At 36.3% G+C, this 25562-nt stretch overlaps 1 protein-coding gene across 8 annotated transcripts in view; it reads left to right on the top strand.

Annotated features, from left to right (window-relative positions):
* Window positions 1–25562, top strand: part of NEXN (nexilin F-actin binding protein) — a 49290-nt gene that overhangs the window by 2658 nt on the left and 21070 nt on the right. For 3 of the 8 annotated variants that reach the window (XM_045292188.1, XM_004699310.2, XM_004699311.2), the window contains exons 2-8: window positions 6060–6137; window positions 9990–10181; window positions 10382–10460; window positions 10542–10690; window positions 15519–15560; window positions 16747–16941; window positions 17382–17558. In XM_045292188.1, coding sequence (XP_045148123.1) covers window positions 6111–6137; window positions 9990–10181; window positions 10382–10460; window positions 10542–10690; window positions 15519–15560; window positions 16747–16941; window positions 17382–17558 — 861 coding nt within the window. In that variant the 5' untranslated portion in view covers window positions 6060–6110. Of the gene's footprint in view, window positions 1–6059; window positions 6138–9989; window positions 10203–10381; window positions 10461–10541; window positions 10691–15518; window positions 15561–16746; window positions 16942–17381; window positions 17559–25562 lie in introns of all 8 variants that reach the window. The other 5 variants (XM_045292187.1, XM_045292190.1, XM_045292191.1 and 2 more) reach the window with 3 other exon arrangements.

Here is a 25562-nt window from a genome sequence, read left to right as displayed (position 1 = left end):
GGGGGAGGGGCAGGCATCACTTAGTATTTCGGACTGGGGCCAGCCCCCCAGACCTCTCCACTGGTTCCCTACTCCACGCCGGCATGTTGCATTCACGTCTTGGAGCACTGGGTTGAAGTCTGGTCCCTCTTTTCCTCACACCTTAGTCTTTAGAGTGACATTCTTGCTCTTCAAAACTTTATAAAGAGGTTTTGTGCAGAGTTACCCATTGTAATGTGTCCTTTGATTTATTGAGTGCTACTTCCATGAGCATTGGTTGTGGACCCAAGCAAGTTAAAATCCTTGAAAAGGTCCATCTATTTTCCTTTTATGATGACATCTGTTGTGCATTTGTGAGGATGTGGGTTTTCTTTAGAGTGAGTGGCAGTCCATACTAAAAGCTGCAATCCTTGGTTTTCATTAGTAAGTGCATCAAGTCCTCCTTACTTTCAGCAAACAAGGGTGCATCGTCTGCATATAGAAGGTTAAGCCTTCATCTGATCTTGGTGCTGTGTTCTTCATATAGTCCAGCTTCTCTGCTTATTTGCTCAACATTCAGATTGAATGTATGATGAAAGGATACAACACTGACATACACCTCCTGAATTTCAACCACTCAGCATCCCCTTGTTCTGTTGTCTCTTGATCCATGTACAGGTAACACATGTATACAATGAAGTGTATTTTTCATTCTTCTCAATGCTATCCATAGTTTTTCTGATCCACATCATTGAATACCATTGCATAATTGCTAAAACACAAGTAATCCACATGGAAAAGACACACCAGCCTGTGTGATCCAAGGATAGTAAATAATAAAATCCAACTCCAAAGGAGAGAATAGTTTCAGAGCTTAAATTGCAAACACCTGGTTTGCAGAAGTCTGTGGATGACACTGGAACCCCAAAATCCATTTGCAGGATCCACACATATATTAATCCTCTGATGGTGAATTCCTTCTGATCATAGTGGAAGAATGTGAAGAGTCTTGTTATTACTGATGTAGTGAGGTTAAAATGTGATATCTTTTCATTTGATTTCCCTTTGACGCGTTTTATGATTGTTTAAGTATAAAAAACAAAGTGAAGGAAATACACATGGATTAAACTTCTGATAAATCACTTCTGACCATAGGTCAGGGATGTGAATCATGCGGAGTGCATTGGAAAGTGGTTTATTGCAGATGCATTTAGGTTAAAATTTAACATCTTATTGACTTCCCTTCTGATTCATGTAAAATGTGTTCTAGTTTTTTTTTGTGTGTGTGTGTGTTCTAGTTTTTAATACTTTCTTTTCTATTGAGGTTTTTGATTATTTTGTCATCTTTTTTTCCATATATTTTTCCTGTATATGAAATCCAAGATAGTTAAATCTATAGAGACAGTTACTGGATTCATGGCTTCTTGGGAGTATGGCAGGGGAGGTTGGGGTGAATGGGAGCTAATAGCAATGAGCACAAGAAAGAAGAAAATATTTTAAAATTGATTGTGGTGATGCTTATACAACACTTCTTAATATGACTGAACTCTTGAATGGTATGGTATGTGAATTATATGCCAATAAACTGTTAAAAAATAAAACACAAGTAAACATCTTTCTCGGGAGCCCTGGTCCACATTGGGCTGCCAGCTGCAAGGTCAGCACTACGAAGCCACCAGCCCCTCCAGGGGAGAAAGCTAAGGCACACTCCCATCAAGAGTTACAGACTCTGAAATCCACAAGGGCAGTTCGACCCTGTGCTGGAGGGTGGCTATGAGTCAGAATTGGCTCGATGGCAGTGAGAAACATCTTTTTGGAACTCTCTGTTTCAGCCAAGAGCTACCTCAGGTCAACAATGATATGCTGTTTCACATCCTCTTCTGATTCCAGTTTTAATTCCTTGCAGCTCCCTGTTGATGCACTGTTGCAACCAATTTGCAAAATTTCACTTGCGTATGCATTATGTTGGTTCATCTTTCTTTGGAATTATGAGTATCTCTTCTAGTCATTTGGCCAGCTAGCTGTCTTTTAAATTTCTTCCTATAGATGAGTGCTTCCAGTGCTTTATCAGCTTGATGCACAGCAGTTTGGCATAGTTGATTAGGTATTGGGCTTCTAACCACAAGGTCAGCAGCTCAAACCAGTAGCCCCTCCTTGGGAGACATACAAACCTTTCCACTCATGTAAAGATGTACAGTCTTCAACATCCACAGGGGAAGCCCTACTCTGTTCTGCAGGGTTGTTATGAGTGGTAATGGACCTAGTAACAGTGAGTGTGGGCTTTGGGCTTTTACTTGCAATAGCCATCAGCTAGGAAAATAGAGACCAACAGGTCAACACTTTCTCTAAAGCAACAGAAGTTAAATGCCTCCTAATAAATGAATAGTTAATAAATTTTAATATGTTCTACAGTGGAATACTATTGAGGATTAAAAATGAATGAACTATTGATATATGCAACACCATGGTTAAATCTATTTTGAGAAGCCAGAGAATAGTGAACATGCTGTAATTTATTTATTTTCATACTGTAATTTACATCAAACTAAAAAATTCAAAACTTAAACTCACTGCCAAGTTAATGCCAATGTACAGGAAACATACAGGACATGGTAGAACTGCCTTTATGGATTTCTGAGACTGTAACTGTGGGGAGTAGAACACCTCATCTTTATCCCTCAGAGTGGCTGGTAGTTTTGAACCACTGACCTTCAGGTTAGCAGCCTAATGCATAACGGCTACAGTGATAAAAAGTTTAGCTGGCTAGGATTTGTGGGGAGAAAATGAGACAGGATGAAGTTTTTTATATATATATGTGCATATTTTATATAAATAAGATTAGACATATAATATATACATAAACTACATATAAAGAAACTTTTTCTTTTGTGGGCGATATATATATTTATTGTATTGATTGTGGTGAAGATATCATGAATCCAAGCTTATAGGTCAGGACTTATCAAATAAAACACTTTAAATTAAGTATAGTTTATTATATACCAATTATAACTCAACAAAGCTATTTTTAAAGTTTTTTTGCTTAAATAGCCAACAGATAACATAAAACTTCCCAAATTGCTCAATCAACCTAAAATTCGGCAGGATAGTGTAACAAGAAGGTGCTTCACACCAGCCTGTGTGATCACAGGATGTTGATAGGATCAGATATCAGGCATCAAAGACCAGAAACCATATCATTGTGAATGAGGGGGAGTGCAGAGTGGAGACCCAAAGCCCAGCTGTAGGCAACTGGAAATTCCCTTACAGCAGGGTTATGGAGAGGAGAAGAGCCAGTCAGGGTGCAGTATAGCACGGATGAAACATACAACTTTCCCCTAGTTCTTGAATGCTTCCCTCCCATCATGACCCCTATTTTACCTTACAAATCTGGCTAGACCAGAGGATATACACTAGTACAGATAAGAGCTGGAAACACAGGGAATTCAGAACAGATAAACCCCTCAGGACTAATAATGAGAGCAGTGATACCAGGAGGGTAAGGGGAAGGTGATGGAGAAAGGGAAAAATGATCCCAATGATTTACATATAACCCCCTCCCTGGGGGATGGACAACAGAAAAGTGAGTGAAGGGAGACATCGGACAGTGTAAGACATGAAAAAATAATAATGATTTATAAATTATCTAGGGTTCATGAGGAAGGGAAGATGAAGGAGGGGGGGTAAAAAAATGAGGAGCTGAGACCAAGGGCTCAAGTAGAAAGAAATGTTTTGAAAATGATGATGGCAACAAATGTACAAATGTGCTTGACACAATGTATGTATGTATGCATTGTGATGAGTTGTACGAGCCCCAATAAAATGATTTCTTTTTTTCAAAAACAAGGTGCTTCAAAAGCTCATGGAAGACGATCTCATTATCTTTTAATTATGTTTTTCTTTGAATTTTTTGAAGTCCTTCTTAGAGGAATCAAGAAGTGGAGGTAAACAACAACCAAAAAGAATAAAATAGTATACCTAAATCCAATTATACTAGTAATTGAATATTAATGGACTAAACACTGTATCTACATTTTAATATCTAAAGATAACTATTATCAGAATTGGTTTTTTAAAGATTAAGGTCCAATTACGCTGTATCCAAAAGATACTCTCCATATAGAGATAGATATTTGAAAGTGAATGGATAGGAAATGATATCATGCAAAGCTAGTGTGGCTACATTAATATCAGATAAAGTAGACTTCAAAACAATGAGTTAATAAGAAAAATTCATACATATAAAAGGTTCAATTTATCAGGAAGCCATTATTAATGTGTAATGAGTTTGAAATCACATGATAGAATTACAGGTATAATTCTCAACTATAGAGGCAGAATGATAGAAGGATTAACAAAAAGAAAGAAAGAAACAAATAGAAAATTCAAATTAGTAAAGCAGCAGAATTGAATAATACTATCAAATGCTTTGATCTAGTTGCTGTTTTTAAGTGCCTTAGAGTGCGTTCTAAACCATAGCCACCCTATAACCCAACAGAGAGCTCTTCTTGAGCTCATTGTCCCAACCATCAATCCATCTCTTTGAGGGCCTTCCCCTTCTTTGCTGCCCCTCTACTTTACCAAACACAATGTCCTTCTCCAGGAACTAGTCTCTGCAGACTATGCCTGAAGTATGGGAGACAATCTCGCCACCCTTGCCTCTAAGGAGCACTCTGGTGGCACTTCTCAGACAGATCAGCTTGTCCTTTTAGCTGTCCATGGTACTCCCAACAGCTCTTTCCAGCACCACAATTCAAATGCATAGCTTCTTCTTAGGTCTTCTTTATTCAATGTTCAACTTTCACACGCATAGGAGACAATGAAAAACACTGTGGCTTGGGGCAGGTACGCTTTAGTCCTTTCTCAAAGTGATATCCTTATTTTTCAATACTCTAAAGAGGTTTTGTGCAGCAGATTTACATAACAGAACTGTCTTTTGATCTTTTGACAGCTGCATCCATGAGCATTGATTGTGGGCCAAGTAGCTTGATCTAGTTAGCATTTATGAAATAGTACACCCAATAATCACAGAACACACAATCTTTTTTTTTTTTTTAACACACAATCTTTTTAAGTGCAAGCAATGATCTTACCAAGTTATTCTGTGCCGTAAGCCTAACGAGAACCTTACCATCACCTTGTATCATCTATACCTGAACCCTGGGACACAAGCCAGCCAGCCAACCAAACTCACCTGACCCACTAGTCACTAGGGTTCTTTGCTTGGCCTAAGTCAGTATTTTAGGATCCACTAACATGCTATTTCTATTTACAAAAAAAATACATAGCATATTGTGATATCTACCAAAAACAATAAAAAATATAAGTTATTAGAAATACTTATAAAGGACACTAAAGTCTCAGAGAAGTAACTTCAGGACTGAAAGCTTATATGGGTCATGGCTTCATCTACCCTAAGACCAGAAGAACTAAATGGTGCCTGACTACTACTACTGACCATTCTGATGAACACTGGTAGAACCAAGAGAAAAACACAGAACAGAACTTAAATTTTTTTAAAAGCCCAGGCTTTCTTTAGTTAAGCAGCCCTGGTGGTATAGTGATTACAGATTGGGCTGTGATCCACATGGGTGGCAGCTTAAAGCCACCGGAGCTCCATGGACGAAAGACTGGGCTTTCTACTTCTGTAAACAGTTAACAGTCTTGGAAACCCAGAGGGGTCGCTGCAAGTCAGAATTGACTCAATGGCCGCCAGTTTGATTTTCAGCTTTTCTTTAAGTTTAGACTAGAAGACTTCCTAAGATTATTAGCCTTTGAACTGGAACTATCTTTTGAGGTCACCTAACACTGAAATAACAAATTGATACACAAAATAAATATCACCCATTAATAGGGTGCTCTATTAAAAAACCATCTACATAAGATCAAATGTTCAACAAGTAAGGGGTTAGGAAACTAGAGTACTGGAATAGGAACAACCAGAATGCAAAGAGAATGTTAACACATTGTGAAATATTGAATTACTGTAATTTAACAATTTGTATAGAAATTGCCAAGTGGGAACCTAATTTGCTGTGTAACATTTCATGGAAAACAAATATTTTTAAAAATTCTTATTAAATACTAAAATATATTTTCAGGTGCAAAAAATACAGTACTCCATAATTGTCTGAAGACCACATAGAGCCAAAATGAATGATATTACCCAAAAGGCTGAGGTAAGTCTCAAAAGTTTTCAATTTTTTTAAAGGAGAGTTGGGGAGGTAGGTGGATTGTAGAATTGGCAGTAGAATTATTTAAAGAGTATAATTTATTGGAAAGGTCTTATTTAGAAGTTCAAAATTAATAGTATAGGAACAAAAGATAAAATGTAAGAAGAAAAATTCATCTGATCCTGGGCCTAGTACTTTCATTTGAACTCTAGTCTAGAAAATATGATTTCTGAATTCAGGAATAACTTAAGGTGGATGTGATGGTTAGCGGCTTGAGTGTAAATACAAGTGATCTTGACAAGTCATAGAAATTACTTATATCCATAAATTCCAGCTAGATATTCATCAAAGATTGTATATTTTAGATGGAAGCAATCTTATGTACTTTCTGCATATCATGAAATATAAATCAGTCTGGAAAATGTATAGACTTGTTCAGTATTAAAAACAGGTTTGACCTATATTTACAGGAAAAACAGATAAGAAAAAGATGAGGTGTTTGTTTGTTTTTTACTTCGTCCAGCAGCTGCAATAACAGCCTTTTTCTGGTTCTTGGTCGTTGTTATTAAGTGTTCCATATGAGGTTCAGTAGCTGAGATTCCAAAGTTACATTTAAAAAACAAACAAAACAACTTTTAACTGGTAAATACACATATTACATAAAATACAGAGTGACTCAGAGTATCAGATGGGGGAAATAACCTAAATGTCTATCAATAGGTAAAAATGTGCCACAAACATTCAATTGAATATTACTCAGTCAAAAAGAAAAATGGAGTTTGGATATATGGTACATCATGGATGAACCTTGAAAACATTATGCTGAGTGAAAAAAGTCAGTTACAAAAGGACAAATGTTGTTTGATACCATTTATAAGGATAAATAGAATAGACAAATTCATAGAGACCAAAGTTTATTAATGATTAGCAGGAATAATAGAAAGGCAGAGAAAGAGGGAGTCATTGTATAAAGGGCACTGAGTTTCTGCTCAAGATAGTGGAATAATTTGGAAATTGTTAATGACAATGACTACACAACATGGTGAGTGAATCAACATCACTGAGTGTACTTGTAAAAATTGTTGATTTGATAAATGTTATATTTTACCAGAATAAAGCAACAATAAAAAAATTACAGGCTGGATTCACTCTCTATCACAGGTTAATTTGCCATTATCACTAGGAGAAAGGGCTTGGGGCTCTGAAGTACTAACATTTTAATTACTAAGACTTGTTTTTGAGATCTGTTTAATTTTCAAAGAAAGGAAAATAGTTTCTTTCCTAAATTCCAAGTGAAGGAAAATCTTTTCCATAGTCTTTTACCAGATTTTCCCTTTTGTGGGAAGCTTTCTTGCCATTTGGGAATTTTCCTTTGAAAACACATTCTATTTGAAATGATATAGCCTCTAAGCTATCTAGTACTATAATAACAGATATATCACAAGTTGAGGACTTTAATAAAGAGACATTAACTTTTCCAGTTTATGTGGCTTGAAGTTCAAATCAGGGTGCCAGCTTCAGGGGCAGGCTCTCTCTCTGTTTAGCTTCTGCTCGTGGACCATCTTCACATGGCTTGGCAACAATTGCTCCCTGGGTCTAGGAGATTGGAAGCTCAGAGATCTCAGGTCCAAAGGAAGCATTCCCCGCCCAGCCCTTCTTTGGTAGTAACAAGTCCTTCCTTCTCTGCTCACTTCTATCTCCTTTTATTTACAATTCAATCCATAAGACCTTCAGACACATTTTTAAAAGTTGAATTAAGGACGTTCCAGATGGGCAGTATAACCATAGTGAGAATATAAGTCACTGTGCACAAAGACCCTGTTGCCACAAATGAGAAGTAAATGATCCTACTTAAGTTTCCATATTAGATATGGAAAGCAACAAGAAGGTATTATGTAAATCAAGCTTTATCATAGATTTAACTGTGTTCTAAAATATGTGTCAAATTGGCTGAGCTATGATTCTCAGTGGTTTGGCAGTTATGGAATGACACAATTTGGCAGTTACGTTATGATCCCCCTCTTTGTGATCTGATGTAATCATCCAATCAGTTGTAAGGCCATTAGAGTCGGATACAACATGCTTACTTGTGTCATAGCTCTGATCTGATGTAAGGAGTTTCATTGCTATGTGGCTAGTGTCACCTTTTTCTTCCAAGAGATAAAAGGAAAGAGATACAAGCAGAGATGGGGAGTATTTTTTCCCCCGTGGGTTTGAACCACCAACCACAGTGCCACTAAGGAGATAATTAAACACTAATTTGCAAGGAGCAGGGGGGTTTTGAGATGGTTTTTACCCAAGTTATAGTTTTATTCTAGTAATGTGTTAAAGGGACAGCACTAAGAGACACCATTTCTCATGTTTCTGCCAATTTAGTAATACCAGCAAGGCAGCTCTCTGTTTATTTACAGCTCTTCTATTACCTACAGAACTAATTTTAATTTATCATATGATTTCAAAACATTTACAATTGCTTTCAGAACTTTTTTTTAAATTGAGGCTTTTTAGTGATACAATGTATCCAAGGATTACTAGACTTTTCAAAGCTTTAGAACTATAAACATTTATGCAATGCAATGAAATTAAACCCATGCTTACAGAGTTAGCAGTGCACATTAATAATCAGTGGAAGAGAGGTTTAGTTTTCTGCTACAAAGTTAATTAGCTTCTGAAATCAAATACACAAGAACTTGCTTATTAGTGCAATACACATGAACTAGACCCTTAATTCCTGATAACTGTAAAATGCTACAGTATTTTGTATAAGTACAGATTTTTATGGAGACAGAAGTTGGTTTCTCTGTTAGTATTTCAGGCAACTTTAAAGAAAGGTATCTTGGTGTTTGCTCTGAGCAGGCTCTTTATATTTTACTTGAGTTTAAGTTGCAAAATAAATGTTTATCCAGACTTAAAATAAAAAGTGGATGAATTTGAAAACAGAACAGTAGAAAGAACTAATTGGAAATTGCATTACTAAGACATTTCTCCTACACCGTAACTGTGATATAAAACATGAACATGACGCTTGATGGGGTCCACAATAAAGTAAGAGAATGTCTGTTCATGATTCTTTGTTGAAGGATAGCACATACCAGCAGAATCATATGCTGTAACTTTAAAGACAGAAGATATAATTTGTATTTTCTTAGTTTGAGGATTCAAACCAAGATGGAGGGTATTAAATGCATCTTTTGGACCCAAGGTCTCTGCATTAAGAACCTCCCAGCCCAGGGGAAGATTGATTGATACTAAGACACACAGAAAAACCTCCAAGAGATACAGCTCTCCGAAGTATAAAGGAATCAAGGACCTTCTCCAGAGCCAACACAAGAAAAAAACATTTTCATATATGCCTTCAGTTCGGTTTTCTAGCCTCCCAACTGTGTGAGAATAAATTTCTGTTTGTTAAAGCCCTTCTCTTGTGGTACTTCTGTTATAGCAACACTAGAATCCTAAGATAGATTAAACTTCAAACTTTTGCTTTGTTTAAATTTTGTCTAATTTACTGAATTAGTATTGGTACATTTTAAATGAGATCAAATCTTAATCTTTACTAATGGAGTAGAACATTAACATACAGACTGTTTTCGATTAAAACTTTTTTATATTTTACTGACCTTCATCCATAAATGGGATTCTGCTCTATGTATTAATGAAATTTATACTCTGGGATTCTCTTTCATTTTATTTTAGTTTTGTTTTAGAAAATAATCAGATTTTGATTATCCAAATAAAGTGTTCGTGGTCATGTATATTTTCTGTTTCAATAAATCTTTCTATGTACTGCTTATTCTGATCAATCTTTGCCTAATTTATTATTTTTTCAAACTTTCTTCTCTTTATTGTCTTCTAATGAAGATTCTGCTTTCTTCATCTAAACCTATTTCAAAAACCTATGTGCCAAAACTTGGCAAAGGTGATGTAAAGGATAAGTTTGAAGCCATGCAGAGAGCCAGGGAAGAAAGAAATCAAAGGAGATCTAGAGATGAAAAGCAAAGAAGAAAAGAACAATATGTTAGAGAGAAAGAATGGCACAGGAGAAAGCAGGAGGTTGTTTTATCTCTTTCTTCTGCAAGTACTCACTCATTCTTATATTTTTAATTTTGTTTACTTTGCATATTAACCACATCCCATATTAAGTGTAATTCAAGTATTTTGCTGTGTTTACATTATAACTTAAATTCAAACTGTACATATACTGTACTTTGTCTAATATTTGGAAATGTGTTCATATTAATTTAACCATTTAGATTAAAGAAATGCTTGCTTCTGATGATGAGGAAGAGCTATCTTCTAAAATAGAAAAGGCATATGTCCCAAAGCTAACAGGTAAGAATTTTGAAGGGTAAACTGTAAATAAAAGTGAAAAAAGGAAATAGCAAAATATCAATTTTTTCCATATGTTTTTAGGAACTGTTAAAGGTAAATTTGCTGAAATGGAGAAACAACGACAAGAGGAGCAAAGAAAGAGAACAGAGGAGGAACGAAAGCGCAGAATTGAGCAGGATATGTTAGAAAAGAGGAAAATACAGCGTGAATTAGCAAAAAAGGCTGAGAAGGTATATACTCAATATATATATATGTATTTTTAATTTAGCCCATTACAAGCAAAGTAAAACTAATCGATATGTTGACTAATTCAAATATTTCAATAAAACATAAGCTCATTTAATAACCGCAGCCCTGGTGGCATGCGCTCTGCGATGGGCCGCTGACTGCAGGATGCGTGGTTGCAGACTGCCAGCCCCTCGCAGGAGAATGGTTAGGGTTTCTATTGCTGTCAAGAGCTCACAGCTCAAACCCCCAGCGGCAGTCCCACCTTGTCTCATCTGGTCGCATGAGTTGGGATCAACTCAATGGCAGTGAGAAAAAAGAAAACCTAAAAACAAAGTCTTAAGTACAAATATTTAGTGATAAAGTTACTATTTTAAGACTGAATATTGCAATGCTTTTTTGTTACTCGCCAGCCTATACACAAGCACCTAAAAATGTCAGTCTTTTAATAACAATCACTAAATACATGTTGATTATGAAACACTAAAGCATAATTAAGGCATCTTCCTACATAATAATTTCATCATATTTCTACTCAATGAGACTATTATTAACTAACTTGTTAACTTTTACCTTTTTAAAATTAGGAGTAGTAGGAGGAGGAATTTGTGACAGCTTTCATTCATATAGTTATTACTGATTTCCAAATCTAGAGTATAATTAAGGAACAAGAAAAGGATTGTTACTGTTTATATATACCCTCTTAACAAATTTTTAAATTTCATGCATTTTAGCTCATAGCATGAGAGCTAAGAGACTGATAAGTATTTTTAAAATACTTGATGCTCTGATTTAACACTGTGAAAAAATATTTCAACAGGATTAATGATTATAATAATATAGAAGCTTTAATTACTAATAGTCATAATTCTATTTTATGAGATGAAGAACAGATCAGTTCAAAGACGTTTCTTTGATATTTTCTCAAATAATTAATTGATATTAAATTATCTGTAGTGACAGAGTTGAAAAGCTGATCTGTTGTTTATGTATTGCAACCTGGTCTACATTGTATGATCAATGAATTTAGCTTACTGAGAAAATGATGGTATTTATTTCTCCATGTTGTAAATAAGATTATATGATATAGTAAATTCAAAGCACTTAGAACAGTGTCTGGCATAAAGTCATTGAGCTATTAATACTTAATATTTGAGCAAAACATTTCATAAGGAGCAAATCATGTCAGTCTCTCCTTTTCTCTACAATGTTTGAACAAAGGCTGTAGCATGGTCTTCACAATATATTGCCTCTTTAAAACCGTTTTTTTTTAAATTAAGAGATTGTGCTTGGTTTTTTTTGGCCTACTTTTGTAATGATTTGAATATATTTGCTGTGCGTGCTTTAGTGTGCACTACATGTCTAAAAATTGACAATAAAATAAAAAGACATGCCATACTTGCATGAAAAAATAATTTATTTGCCAACTTTGCAAATAACTATTTGTATAGTGTTAAATGATGACATGCCAGGTAAACTGGAGAAAAGAATAGAAACTTTCCGTAGTTTATCACGTCATACCTGTTTATCTGAAGAAAGGAGAATGCTGACACCACCAGCTATCAAAGACTTATTTTACAATGAAAATTTACAAGTGGCCCCTATTAAAAACGATTAAAAAAAAAGAAAATTTACGAGGAAATACATTATGAATAGGCTCGTGTTTGGCAATTAATAGTGAGTTTGTACTTGGGTTTAGCCTACTTTCCAATTAAATAATTAAATGTGATATGATTTAGCTATTGAATTGTATGATATGTAGGTTATGTCCCAATAAAATTGTTTAAAAAATGAAAACCCAAAAAAGAAAAAGACTTCAAAAACACGAGAATGGTACTCAGAGAGGGAAAAAGGGCTATTTTACATATTTTTTTTCCAATCTGCTCTTTTTTCCCCCCCCAATATGCTCTTTTAAAATGTTTCTCTGTACATGAACAGGTAATTCTGGCCTGTTGTTAAATTCTACCATTAAACTGGGACTAAATGAGTCCAAATAAATAGTTAAGTATGTATGTAGGTAGAGAAAAAAATAATTTCATCTCACAAATATAGAAAGTCTAATTTAAAGCCTAATTAAGCTTATTTTCCATGTTGTTCAAGTTGCCCCTTGAACAACTTGGGGAATATGGACTATGACCCTCATGTAGTTGAAAATGCACGTATAATTTTTTATTCCCAAATTACTTTACTAATAGCTTACTGTTGAGTGGAAGCCTTAGCAATTACATGAGACAATGGATTGATATATATGTTGAATATCATATACTACACCCACATAAAAGCTGATTTTTCAGTCGGAGATTAAATAGGTACTTTGCCAAAAAGTCCAGTTTGTGGGCTTGCTAGCATAACTGCAGACCTCTTCCTTTTTTACAAACCCTTAGAGTGCATTAACTTATCTCAAAATGGTGAGCAACTTCGTCTGCAGGCTTTAATTTATGGTATATATCAAGCGTTTCAACTTTTTTGGTAATGGCATGGCATTTCTCTACGTCTAGGGAGCACTTCCAGCTTTACCAGTGGCACTTTTATAGTGCTATTTAAGGTTTATATATGCATTAAACTCAATGAAAAATATGTGAGAATCCTGAAAGATCATATGTTCTGTGGATATACAATTTATTGGAGAGGAATTGCTTCCAGGGAGATGATGAGGGTAACAAGCATTTGAAAAAACTAACAAACAAACAAACAAAAAACCCACCACATATAAAGTGGAAACACATGGTCAAATATGTGTTGCTTAAGTGTCAACTGTAATATAATTTAGTGTATCTCAGAATATAGAGAGTAAAATGTAGCATAGATCATCAAGTCTTGGAGAGACTCCCAAGATAATGACAAGTTCTGAGATTATAAGATCTTATCATTTAACATGAGTTAATTCATGGGTTGGTAAACTGTGGCTCTCAAGCCATATAGGCATGGCTCTTTTGGTACATACATGTGACTCTGAACAAAATGAAAACAAAACTAACATAGTTTTATTTAAAGGATGTTTGTTTTTAAAAATCTATTTATGGTTCTCAACTAACTTTTAAATTCTTATGAGGGACAGGATTGATTCTTCTGCCTCAAAAAGTTGCCAACCCCTCCCTTGGTTAGATCATCTACTGGAAGTTAGAATCAAAGGCCAATCATAAGATGGGGGGAAATCTTGGTTTAGAATTATTTAATTATCTTTGACGATACTCTGATGGGCAAGATTAAAGTCCATCAATTCGAAAAGGAGAATAAATTATCGGTGGGAGAGGGAGATGTTGAAATGAAAGAGGGAAAAGGAATTTGATTTGAGAAAGAGTGAAAGATGTTTTCTCTCTGTTTTCCACAAAGCAAAATAAAGTGAAAGCTCACACTCTCACTGAACTTCTGAATATCTAAATTCCCTGTGAACATTTTGCTACCACGGGCCTCTCAGACAAATTAATCCTTTCCCTTATTTATTAAAATCAATAGGAGAAAAAAGTATTCTTATATCTTTTATTGTTTTGGTTTAAATTGAGCAAAGAAAGCAAAAACATAGAAAAGACCACATACTTCAAATATAGTTTATTATCTTACCTTAGAAGCAATAGAGACTTGGGATGCTTGTAGCAGTAAAACATAAAATAAAAAAGAATTTAGCATCAAGGAATCTAGAACTTATTTTCTGTGCACGCTCAATATCTGCCTTCAGAATAGTTTATTTTTTAAGGAAGTATGAATTATTTCTTCCTTGAGGAAAACATGGACGAGAAAAGTAGGTCGAGAAGAGAAGAGGAACTGAGCTCAATTGCTAGTACAAACCAGAGTACAATAAAACTCCCTGATATTTCTGGGGCACAAATAACCTTTAGACTCTTTCATTGACTTTAAAAATTATTTTAAAATAAGCAATATGAATTTTTATTTTATAACCTTCCCCGTTGCGTTTGTTTCTTTTCCCTATCCCTAAATCAAATGGCATTGATTTAAATAATTTATTGTCTCGCGTTTTCAGTTTGCTAAGTGCATAGTCTGCCCCTCTATTTAACCTAAATGACATTTCTTATGAGCAGTGGCCAAATTGACCTCTCCTGTCTTAAAAAAGGCCTTTCAATTGAAATATGAATAGAGAACAAACATTTTGACTAAAATAAATTTTTCCCTAAAACTTCTCATGTGAAAGCCTATACGTTTTCAGCCTACTTCATTACTATATCAGTTATATTTTTGCCATAATATTATATTGTAAAATATAATCACAGTAATTGTTTGATTACTAATGATAGGTTTTCCTAATAATGAAGGAAAATGGGGCAAAGGCAGAAAATGGGGAAATATTTTGGTTGATCTCAATTGAAATTGCTAATTAAATTAATAACTGCTGCTGTAAGCTCACAGTCAGAACACAAGAATTTGGTCCACTAATGCCGGGGGCTTAAGTGGAGAGGAAATGTTTTGAGAATGATGAGGGCAATGAATGTACAAATGTGCTTTACACAACTGATGTATGTATGGATTGTGATAAGAGTTGTATGAGCCCCTAATAAAACGATTAAAAAAAATCAGCCAAAACAAACAAACAAAAAAAGAATTTGGTCCATTATTTAAATTCCCGACTTACAAAGATAGCTTTAATTTTTTCTTAAAATGTTTTTTCATGAATATTGTTATTGCTATCAAGACACAAATATGAATATAAGGTTTACTATCCACTTAGAAGGAAATACTTGGCTAATTTGGAACAACAAACATATTTCAAAAATTATAAATTTGAAAAGTTATTGTACCTCAGGACTAAATAACTTTCAGTTATATGTTTAAAAGCAAAAATTCAATGTAATGTAATGATATGAAATTCTCATTCAATAGATTGAGGACATAAACAATACGGAAACAGAATCAGCGTCAGAGGTAAACAGACATTTCCTTTAATGAAACCTTCACCTAAAATTTGATTTATCTGATTCATAAATTATCTTTTAATTTAAGGAAAAAAATGAAAGGAGATTTTGCTATTTTTATTATAAATACAGCAGTAACAACCAAAAAAGAGAAAAGAAGGTTTGGCAAAGGAAGACCATACTTCATACGTAAAACCCTGACTCAGGTGTTTTTAAAGTGAAGTATGTTTTTGTTCTCATGGTTAGATTAGAAAGATGAGCTGCATTAGTTTCAGGTTGACATGTACTGGCAAAACTATATATTTTTTGAGCTATTACTAACAGTTGAGAATGTTGCAAAGTAACATTTTAAAAACTAAAATTTCTTTTCATCATTTGTCTTCTTTCCTCGGAGTTCCTGGCAATTTGTGGTTTCATTGTCAAATACTAGTATCTGTGAACAGTATCTACTACCTTGAAAGAATGTTCATCCAGCACAGATGTTTTAGTCATCTCCTTTTATTAACATAGACAATAAAAATCACTCTTAACAATTTGATGGTGTGCCAAAATTACAGCTACACAAATCGCAAGCAGTTTTATTTTAGAGCATAGAGTTCTTCACTTCATATTTGAAAAAAATTAAAAGGCAAAAAGTGGTTTAATAGACCCAATGAAAACAAATTTTTAAAAAACAACATTAAAAAAAAAAAAAAATAAGGTAACAAAAGTTTTCACCAATAATATAAATGCTTAATAAATCACTCAGAAGTACCATATTTTTATCTCAGTAAGAATTAATTATATTAAGTATTGAAAAGCTTGCATCGGTGGGAGAATCATATAGAGAAGCTTTTGAGTTATTTAAATTGGAGCCATTCACCATCAAATTGATTTAGAATACTCTTAGGTGCACACTACCTTTTGTAGGCTTGATTAGTCCACTTAAAACAAATCAGGCAATGTTGCTAAAGGTTTATTATCTAAACAGTTGTATTAACACCACTTTCTAGGAAATGCGTGCTTTTTCTGAAGCAATAGATTTCAGCAAGTTTACTCATAATGTACAATTAATTTAGAAAAATATTTAATAACCTGAAATTTGAAATTTTTCTTAATAATTAATAGTAATATTAAATTTACCAACCATGAAGGTAAAGTCCTATGAAAACTAAATTTTAAGAGGAAGTATACTAATTATCTATCTTACAAAATAGGAAGGAGATGACTCGCTACTTGTGACAGTGGTCCCTGTCAAATCACACAAAATAGCTGGAAAAATAAAAAAGAATTTTGAGGATCCAGAAAAAGAACGGAAAGAAGAAAGAATTAAGTATGAAGAAGATAAAAGAATGAAATATGAAGAGCAATGCCATTCTCTAAAGGAAGCAAAGTGTCTTTCATTGGTCATGGTAAAAAAAAATTTTTTATCATTTTATTGTGGGCTCATACTTTTCTTACCACAATGCACAATCCATCCATTGTATCAAACACATTTGTACATTTGTTGCTATCATCATTCTCAAGACATTTTCTTTCTACTTGAGTCCTTGGTATCAGCTCCTCATTTTTTCCCCTCTCCCACCCTGCCTCCCTCATGAGCCATTGATAATTTATAACTTATTATTTTTTCATGTCTTACACTGACCAATGTCTCCCTTCACTGACTTTTCTATTGTCCATCCCCCTGGGAGGGGGTTATATGTAGATCATTGTGGTCGGTTCCCCCTTACTTTGGTAAACTTTTTTTGTTTAGTAAAATTTTTTTAAGGAACAAATCTAACCAGTTTAGTTTAGCTAATTGCATTTCCCCCTTATGATTAACAGAATTTTTAAAATAATGTTTTATTAGGATGATGAGATGGAAAGTGAGGCAAAAAGGGAATCATTCTCTCCTGGAAAATTGAAACTAACTTTTGAAGAATTAGAAAGACGGCGACAAGAAAACCAAAAGAGGCAAGCTGAAGAAGAAGCAAGGCAGCGTTTAGAAGAAGAAAGACGTGCTTTTGAAGAAGCAAGGCGACAAATGGTAAAAACGTTTTAAATATCTTACATGAAATATTACGGGAGATAGCTGTTTTGTCTAAATTCATTAGGATGAATTTGAATCCATTCCTATAAATTCGAGAAAGATGAGGGAACTTCAAAGAGCTTGTAGAGAAATAGACTTAAAAGATAGTTCCTCACAAACTTTTCAAGTCTCTCTGCACATAAAGTAAATCTAAATTGTTTTGTAGTTTCTATTTTAAGGAGGCCTGCTGGTGGAATGACTACTCGTTGACTTGCTATCCACAGGTCCGCAGTCTAAAACCACCAGCTGCAAAGTGAGAGAAAGATGAGATTTTCTGCTCCCGTGGGATAGTCACAGTCTTGGAAAGCCAGGGGCAGTCCACCCTGTCTATAGGGATGCTCTGAGTACGAAGTGACTCATTACAGTGAGAGGTGCCTCAGTGGTAAAAAGTGCTCCGCTAACAGACCGCCTTGAACCCACCTCCCTCTCAGAGGAGAAAGCTGTCTGTGGCATTCCACTTCCGTAGAGATTTTGTCTTGGAAACCCACAAGGGAATTCGACACTTCTCTACAAGGCTGATTTAAGTCGGAATCGATGGCAGTGAGTTTGGTCAGGTTTAGTTTTGGTTTTGTTTCCATTTTGGGACATTTTACCCAATTTTCACAAAACTTAATTTTATTCTTATAAATTTTATAAAAATGCAAAATGATTACTCTTTGAACCTGTTTTCTCTTTAGCCTGCACTGTCTGTCTATAATGACCTGAGGGCAGAACATTTTAAAATCTAATAAGTGTACACTTAACATTTCAGTTGTTTTTCAAATGCTTGAACATGTGAAACCAACAGCTTACAATGGAATATGAAGTTTGCTATATAAGGCATTTATATATATATATATATAATGCATATAGAGAGTAGTGGTTAACACTGCAGGTTTGGGGGCCAGATCTTGTAGGTTCAGATAATTCTTTTAAATTATTTATTATTTTAATTATTTTATATCACATCAAGCAGTATTGTACAATTGCTACCACAATGTTTCAAAACATTTTCGTTCTTCTGAAACTCCTCGATATCAATTCCCCTTTATCCCCTCCCTCTCCCACCCCACCTCCCAGGGACTCATTATTTTTTTTTCCCTAAAAGGCTTTGGTTTTTTTTTGCCATATCGTACACTATCCAATATCTTTCCATTCACATACAATTCTGTTGCTGGATCTCATCGAGTGGTGTTACAGTCATGCTGTCAGCGCCCTATGCCCCTTCCCGTACACCCAGGGAACCATTATTCCTGTTACTGTTTCTGAAGAGTTATTAATCTTGGCTTTCATGTACCTAATGGTCTTAAATATACAAATGAACACATGCAAATCTAACGTGATTAATGAGGTAAAACAAAAACAATAATAGTAAGGGGAGAAAATATTAAAGAACTAGAGGATAGTTATATGGTTCATCAATGCTATACCGCACACTGGATTTTTCATCCCTTTTCTGTGGCCCTTCTGAGAGGGACTGTCCAATTATCTTAAAGCTGGTGTTTGGGTCTCCACTACATCCACTCCCCTTCACATTGATTTGGTTACTGTTTTTGAACTTTTGATACCTTTTCCCCTCAACACCTAATGGTCACATAGGCTGGTGTGCTTCTTCCAATGTGCACCTTGTTGCTTCCCTGCTAGATGGCCACTTGTTTAACCTCAAGCCTTTAAGACTCCAGATGTTATATCCTTTAATAGCCCAACACCAGCTTTCTTCACCACATTTGCTTATGCACCCATTTTGTCTTCAGTGTTTGTCAGGAAGGTACCATGCTGCATTATTAGAACAAACCGCTCTTGAACTGAGTTAAGTTTTAAGTAGCAGCCGAAAGTCCATCTGCTTCCTTGTTGCATTTGCATGTGTACATACTTAAATACACATATATTTATATATTTTCTTTCCTCTTTACTTTTTCTAACCTTTACCCCACTATTATGTTTACCCATCGTTCACCTCTCAGTAATTGCTCAGATACAATTTGATTAACTCGACCAGAAAAGTTACACCCTCCTCACCATCAATTTTAGAACACTTACTGTTCCCCTATACCCATCATTGTTGGCTCCCATACCCTCCCATGGCCCCCAGGAACTGTCGGATCAGTCACTGTCTCCATATGATTGCCTATCTTGTATAGATAAACACCAAAAAGAATAAACAAACACACACACACACATCATCAGTCCAGTCCCACTTTCTCCCAGAGCTCTCTTGAGTCCCGCCAGCCTAACAACTCATACATCCTTTTAGTCTTCAGAATTCCTGTCCAACAGGTGAGCATCCTAAACATCCCCATTGCTGTTCCTGCAGTCAGGGACGGACGGAGTGGGCCAGTGCTGCGTGGTTGCCCCCTACCCCCGCCATTATGCCTTTAGACATTTCGTGTGTGTCCCTTGTAATCCCCAACGTTCAGATGGGGTGCCAAGTGCTGCCCCGAGTCTAATATTGGGATACTTTGTGGCTTTGCTTCCATCATCAGTATTTTGCACTTCCCTCTTGATTTGCCCCCATGTGTGTGGGTCACACCAGCTGCTTTCCCCAAGCTGTATGTGCAGGGTGTCCTCTGCAGTACTGTCATATAGAGGGCGTCACATCTGGAGGTGAGGCTGGCCCTGCAGTCATCTCTAGGAACGAGGTGCTCCTAGCGGGAACATCACCCTCATGGACTGGCACACTGGAATGAGGTCTACTTTTGCTCTCCCTTTCCTGTTTAGATCCCCCACCCCCACTCACCACCCCAATAGCTGTTGGTTTTCTTCCCCCACCCCTCTGGGTCTTAAAGGAATATGTGGAGGTGGGATGGGGGATACCTTTCAGCACAGGTACTGTCTGCATCTGTTTTGATGACATTTGAATCATTGGGTTTGGTCTGGCTCATGCCAGAATATCTGGTCCTCAGCCCGGGAATCGTGTGTTGTGTGCCTTTTCCCTGTGCTTGTTCTGCTGTTTGGACTTAGCTCAGTGGACTAACGTTGTACTTCACCTTTTGTGCTTGACTTCACTCAGCATTATATCTTCCAAGTCTTTTCACAAAATGAGGTGTTTTATAGTTTCATCGCTGTTTTTAGGGATGCGTAGCATTCCATTGTGTGCATATACCAGAGGGTTTTTAAAATCCATTCCTCTATTGATGGAAATTTAGGCTGCTTCCAGTTTTTTGCAACTGTAAATAGTGCAGCGACAAACATCGAAGAGCAGATGTCTGGTTGAGGTCAGTTTCCTATTTCTTCTGGGTATATGCCGTAGTGAAATTGCTGGGTCGTATGGTAGCTTGATTTCCATGTATTAGGTATCCCCAAATCACTTTCCACAATGGCTATATGTATCAACACGACCACCAGCAGTGAATGAGTGTTCCTATCTCACCACACCCCTTCCAACATTGTTACTTTCTGGTTACTTACATTGTTACTTTCTGGTTACTTGGGCTATCTTTGTGGGTGTTAGGTGGTATCTAATAGTTGTTTTGATTTTCATTTCCTGGATGGCTAATGATTTGGAATAGTTTCTCTTATCTCTATTGGCCTTTCGAGTTTCTTCCTTTGTGAATCTTCTGTTCAAGTCTTTTTGTCCACCTTCTCAATGTACTATTTGTTTTTTTCTTGTTGTAAACTTGCAGGATTCTGTAGCTTTTAGTAATAAACCCTTTGTCTGATATGTCATTACTAAATATTCTTTCCCAGACTGTGGGCTCTCTTGAAATCTTTTGATGTACACAAGTTTTTATCTTTAGTAGGTTCCATTAATCTATTTTATCTTCCTTTCAGTGTGTCCTTCCTCATGTCTGATAGCTCCTGTATTCCCTGCCCTAAGGTTCTTAGCTTTGTCCCAATTTTTTCATTAATGATCCTGATAATTTTGGATTTTACATCAAGGTCTGTGATCCACCTTAAGTTTGTTCTTTGTATGGAGTAAGGGTCTTGTTTAATTCTTCTGCAGACTGATAACTAGTTTACGGCACCATTTGTTGAAAAGGGCATCTGCTTCCTGTTTGATATTTTGGGGGCCTTTGTCAAAGATCAGTCATCTGTACGCTGCTGCCTTAATTTCTGGGGTTTCTGTTCTTATCTATTGGTCTGAGTATTATTATACTAGTACCATGCTGTCTTGACAACTGTGCCTGCATAAGTCTGAAGTCAGGTAGTGCAAGTCCATCCACTTTGTTCTTCCTCTTGAGTTCCTTGCCAATTCTGGGCTTCTTCCCTTTCCATATGAAGGTGGTAATCAGTTTTTGCATTTCTTTGAAAAACGCTGGATTTGTATCAGGATTGCATTGAACTTATATAGTGCCTTAGACAGGATTGACATCTTTATAATATTGAGCCTTTTGATCCACGAGCATGGGCTATTCTTCCATTTGTGAAGGTCCCTTTTGGTTTCTTATAATAATGTTCTGTAGTTTTCCTCATACAGATCAATTGTTTTTTTTGCTAAGTATATCCCTAGATATTTCAGTTTATGCTTCGCAATTGTGAAGGGTGCTACCTTCCTGAACTTTTTCTGTAATCCCCTCCAATTGACTTAACAATCCAATTGCCTTCTGCTTGTTGATCTTATATCCTACCACTCTACCATGTTCCTTGATCATTTCCAGCAATGCTATTGTGAAACCTTTGCGGTTCTCTCTATATAAAATCAAGTCATCTGCAAATAACAAATTTACTTCTTTCCCTAGATACATACCTTTGGTATCCTTCCTTTGCCTTACATTATTAACTAGGACCTCCAGGATGATGTTGAATAGAAGTAGGGACAAGAGGCGTCCTGTAGAGTCCCCTTTTTAGTGGGAATGTTTTCATCTTTTCTCCTTTAAAACTGGCTATTCACATGGAACAACATATCAACCTGTGTGATCACGAGGTGTCGAACGGATCACTGAAGACAAAGGGGTGCATAAGCAAATGTGGCGAAGAAAGCTGATGGTGCCCGGCTATCAAAAAGTATAGCGTCTGGGGTCTTAAAGGCTTGAAGGTAATCAAGCGGCCATCAAGCTCAGAAGCAACAAAGCCCACATGGAAGAAGCACACCAGCCTATGCAACCACGAGGTGTCGAAGGGATCAGGTGTAAGGCATCATCAGAACAAAAAAATCTTACCATAGTGAATGATGGGGGGAGTGCAGAGTGGAGATCCAAAGCCCATTAGTAGGTCGCTGGAGATCCCCTTGCAGAGGGGTCTCGGGGAGGAGATGAGCCAGTCAGGGTGCGATGTAACAACGATGAGAAATACAACTTTCCTCTAGTTCCTAAAGGTTTCCTGCCCGCTCCCACTACCATGACTCGAATTTGATCTTGCAAGTCTGGCTAGACCAGAGGAGGTACACTGGTACAGATAGGAACTGAAAATACAGGGAATCCAGGACGGATGAGCCCTATAGGACCAGTGGTGTGAGTGGCAAAACAGGGAGGGTAAAGGGAGAATGGGTAGGAAAGAGGGAACCGATTACATGGAACTGTGTGTGACCTCCTCCCTGGGGGACAGACAACCGAAAAGTGGGTAAAGGGAGACATCGGACAGGGCAAGATATGACAAAATACCCATTTATAAACTATCAAGGGCTCATGAGGGAGGGGGGAGCGGGGAGGGAGGGGAAAAATGAGGACCTGTTGGGGGTTTAAGTGGAGAGAAAATGTTTTGAGAAACGATGTACAATTGCGCTTTACACAATTGATGTGTGTATGGATTGGGATAACAGTTGTATGAGCCCCTAATAAAATGTTAAAAAAAAAAAAAAAGAATACAGTAAAAAAAGAACAAAAAAAAACCTGGCTATTGGTTTTTCATATATAGCTTTTATTATATTGAGCTAATTTCCTTCTAATCCTATCTTTTTGAGTGTCTTTATAAGGAATGGAGTTGAATATTGTCAAATGCTTTCCTGCATCTATTGATATTATCATGTGATTCCTGTCCTTTTTTCTTTTTAATTTGCTGGATAATATTGATGGCTTTTTGGATGTTTAACCATCCCTGCATCCCTGGTATGAATCCCACTTGGTCATTATGACTTATTTTTTGACATATTTTTGTATTCTATTGACCAAGACTTTGTTAAGGATTTTTGCATTTATGTTCATTATAGATATCAGCCTGTAGTTCTCTATTCTTGTGGGATCCTTGCCCGGCCTTGGTATCAGTGTTATACTAGCTTCACAGACTGTGTTTTGGAGTTTACCATCCTTGTCTGTGTTCCAGAAGAGCTTGTGTAGGATTGCTGTCAGCTCTTCCCTGAATGCTTGGTAGTGAAGTCATCTGGGCCGGGTTTTTTTTCAGTCTGTAGTTCCCTGAGAACCTTCTTTTGCTATCGGTCTGTTCAAGTTTTTGATGTCCAGATGAGGTAATCTGGGAATGGTTTGTTTTTCCATGTATTTGTTCATGTCCCCCATGTTGTTAAATTGGTTCAGATAATTCTTGGACTGCTTATTAATCGAACAAGTTCTTTGGCTAGGTTTTAATTTCATTTGTAAGATGGTAAAACTAATAGTACCTACTTCTTGGGTTGTTATAAAGATTAAAAGAGTTAATACTACCCACAAAGCACTTAAAATGGTGACTGGCATCTACTAAGTGCTCTAAAAATACTTATGATTATTATATCAATAGATTTGTCGATACAAAATGAAATCAGAAATTTTTAAAAATAGTGGTTAAAGGGAGGGAGGGGGAAAATGAGGACCTAATGTTGGGGGTTTAAGTGGAGAGAAAATGTTTTGAGAATGATGTACAAATGCGCTTCACACAATTGATGTGTGTATGGATTGCGATAACAGTTGTTTGAGCCCCTAATAAAATGTTAAAAAAAAAAGAGAGAGAAAAAGCATACATAAAAAAAAAATAAAATAAAAAGCAAAATATTTCAACACAACAAAAGAAACATGAAGCATAAAAAAAACTGGTTAAAGATCTCATTTAAATAATTTTAAAATTGAATACCTATAATTTTAAAAGAACTTTCTTTTTTTTAAAATCATTTTATTGGGGGCTCATACAACTCTTATCACAATCCATATATACATCAATTGTATAAAGTACATTTGAACATGCGTGTTACCCTCATCATTCTCAAAACATTTGCTCTCCATGTAAGACCCTGACATCAGCTCCTACTTTTTCCCCTCCCTCCCTGCTACCCCTTCCTCATAAACCCTTGATAATTTATAAATTATTTTGTCATATCTTAACACTATCTGACGTCTCCCTTCACCCACTTTTCTGTTGTCCGTCCCCCATGGAGGAGGTCATATGTAGATCCTTGTAATCGGTTCCCTCTCTCTACCGCATCCTCCCGCCACTCTCCCGGTATCGCCACTCACCACTGGTCCTGAAGGGATCATCTGTCCTGTTTCCAGTTCCTATCTGTACCAGTGTACATCTTCTGGTCTAGCCAGACTTGTAAGGTAGAGTTGGAATCATGATAGTGGGAGGCAGGAGGAAGCATTTAGGAACTAGAGGAAAGTTGTGTTTCATCGTTGCTACACTGCACCCTGACTGGCTCCTCTCCTCCCCCTGGCCCTTCCTTAAAGGGATGTCCAGTTGCCTATCAATGGGCTTTGGGTCCCCACTCCGCACTTGCCCTCATTCACAATATGATTTTTTGTTCTTTGATGCCTGATAGATACCTCATCTCTTCGACACTTTGTGATCACACAGGCTTCGTCCATGTAAGCTTTGTTGCTTCTGAGCTAGATGGCCACTTGTTTACATTCAAGCCTTTAGGTCCCCAGACGCTATATCTTTTTCTTTTTTTTAAATCGTTTTATTAGGGGCTCATACAACTCATCACAATCCATACATATATCAATTGTGTAGAGCACATTTATACATTCATTGTCCTCATCAGTCTCAAAACATTTGCTCTCCACCTAAGCCCCTGGCATCAGCTTATTTTTCCCCTCCCTCCCTCATGAACCCTTGATAATTTATAAATTATTATTTTGTCATATATTGCCCTGTCCGACATCTCCCTTCACCCACTTTTCT

Source organism: Echinops telfairi, unplaced genomic scaffold, assembly GCF_000313985.2.
Source record: "Echinops telfairi isolate 266 unplaced genomic scaffold, ASM31398v2 ScPeMD7_443;HRSCAF=831, whole genome shotgun sequence".
NCBI lineage: Eukaryota > Metazoa > Chordata > Mammalia > Afrosoricida > Tenrecidae > Echinops > Echinops telfairi.
The sequence above is the reverse complement of the archived record's forward strand: the minus strand, read 5'-3'. Positions and strand labels throughout refer to the sequence as shown.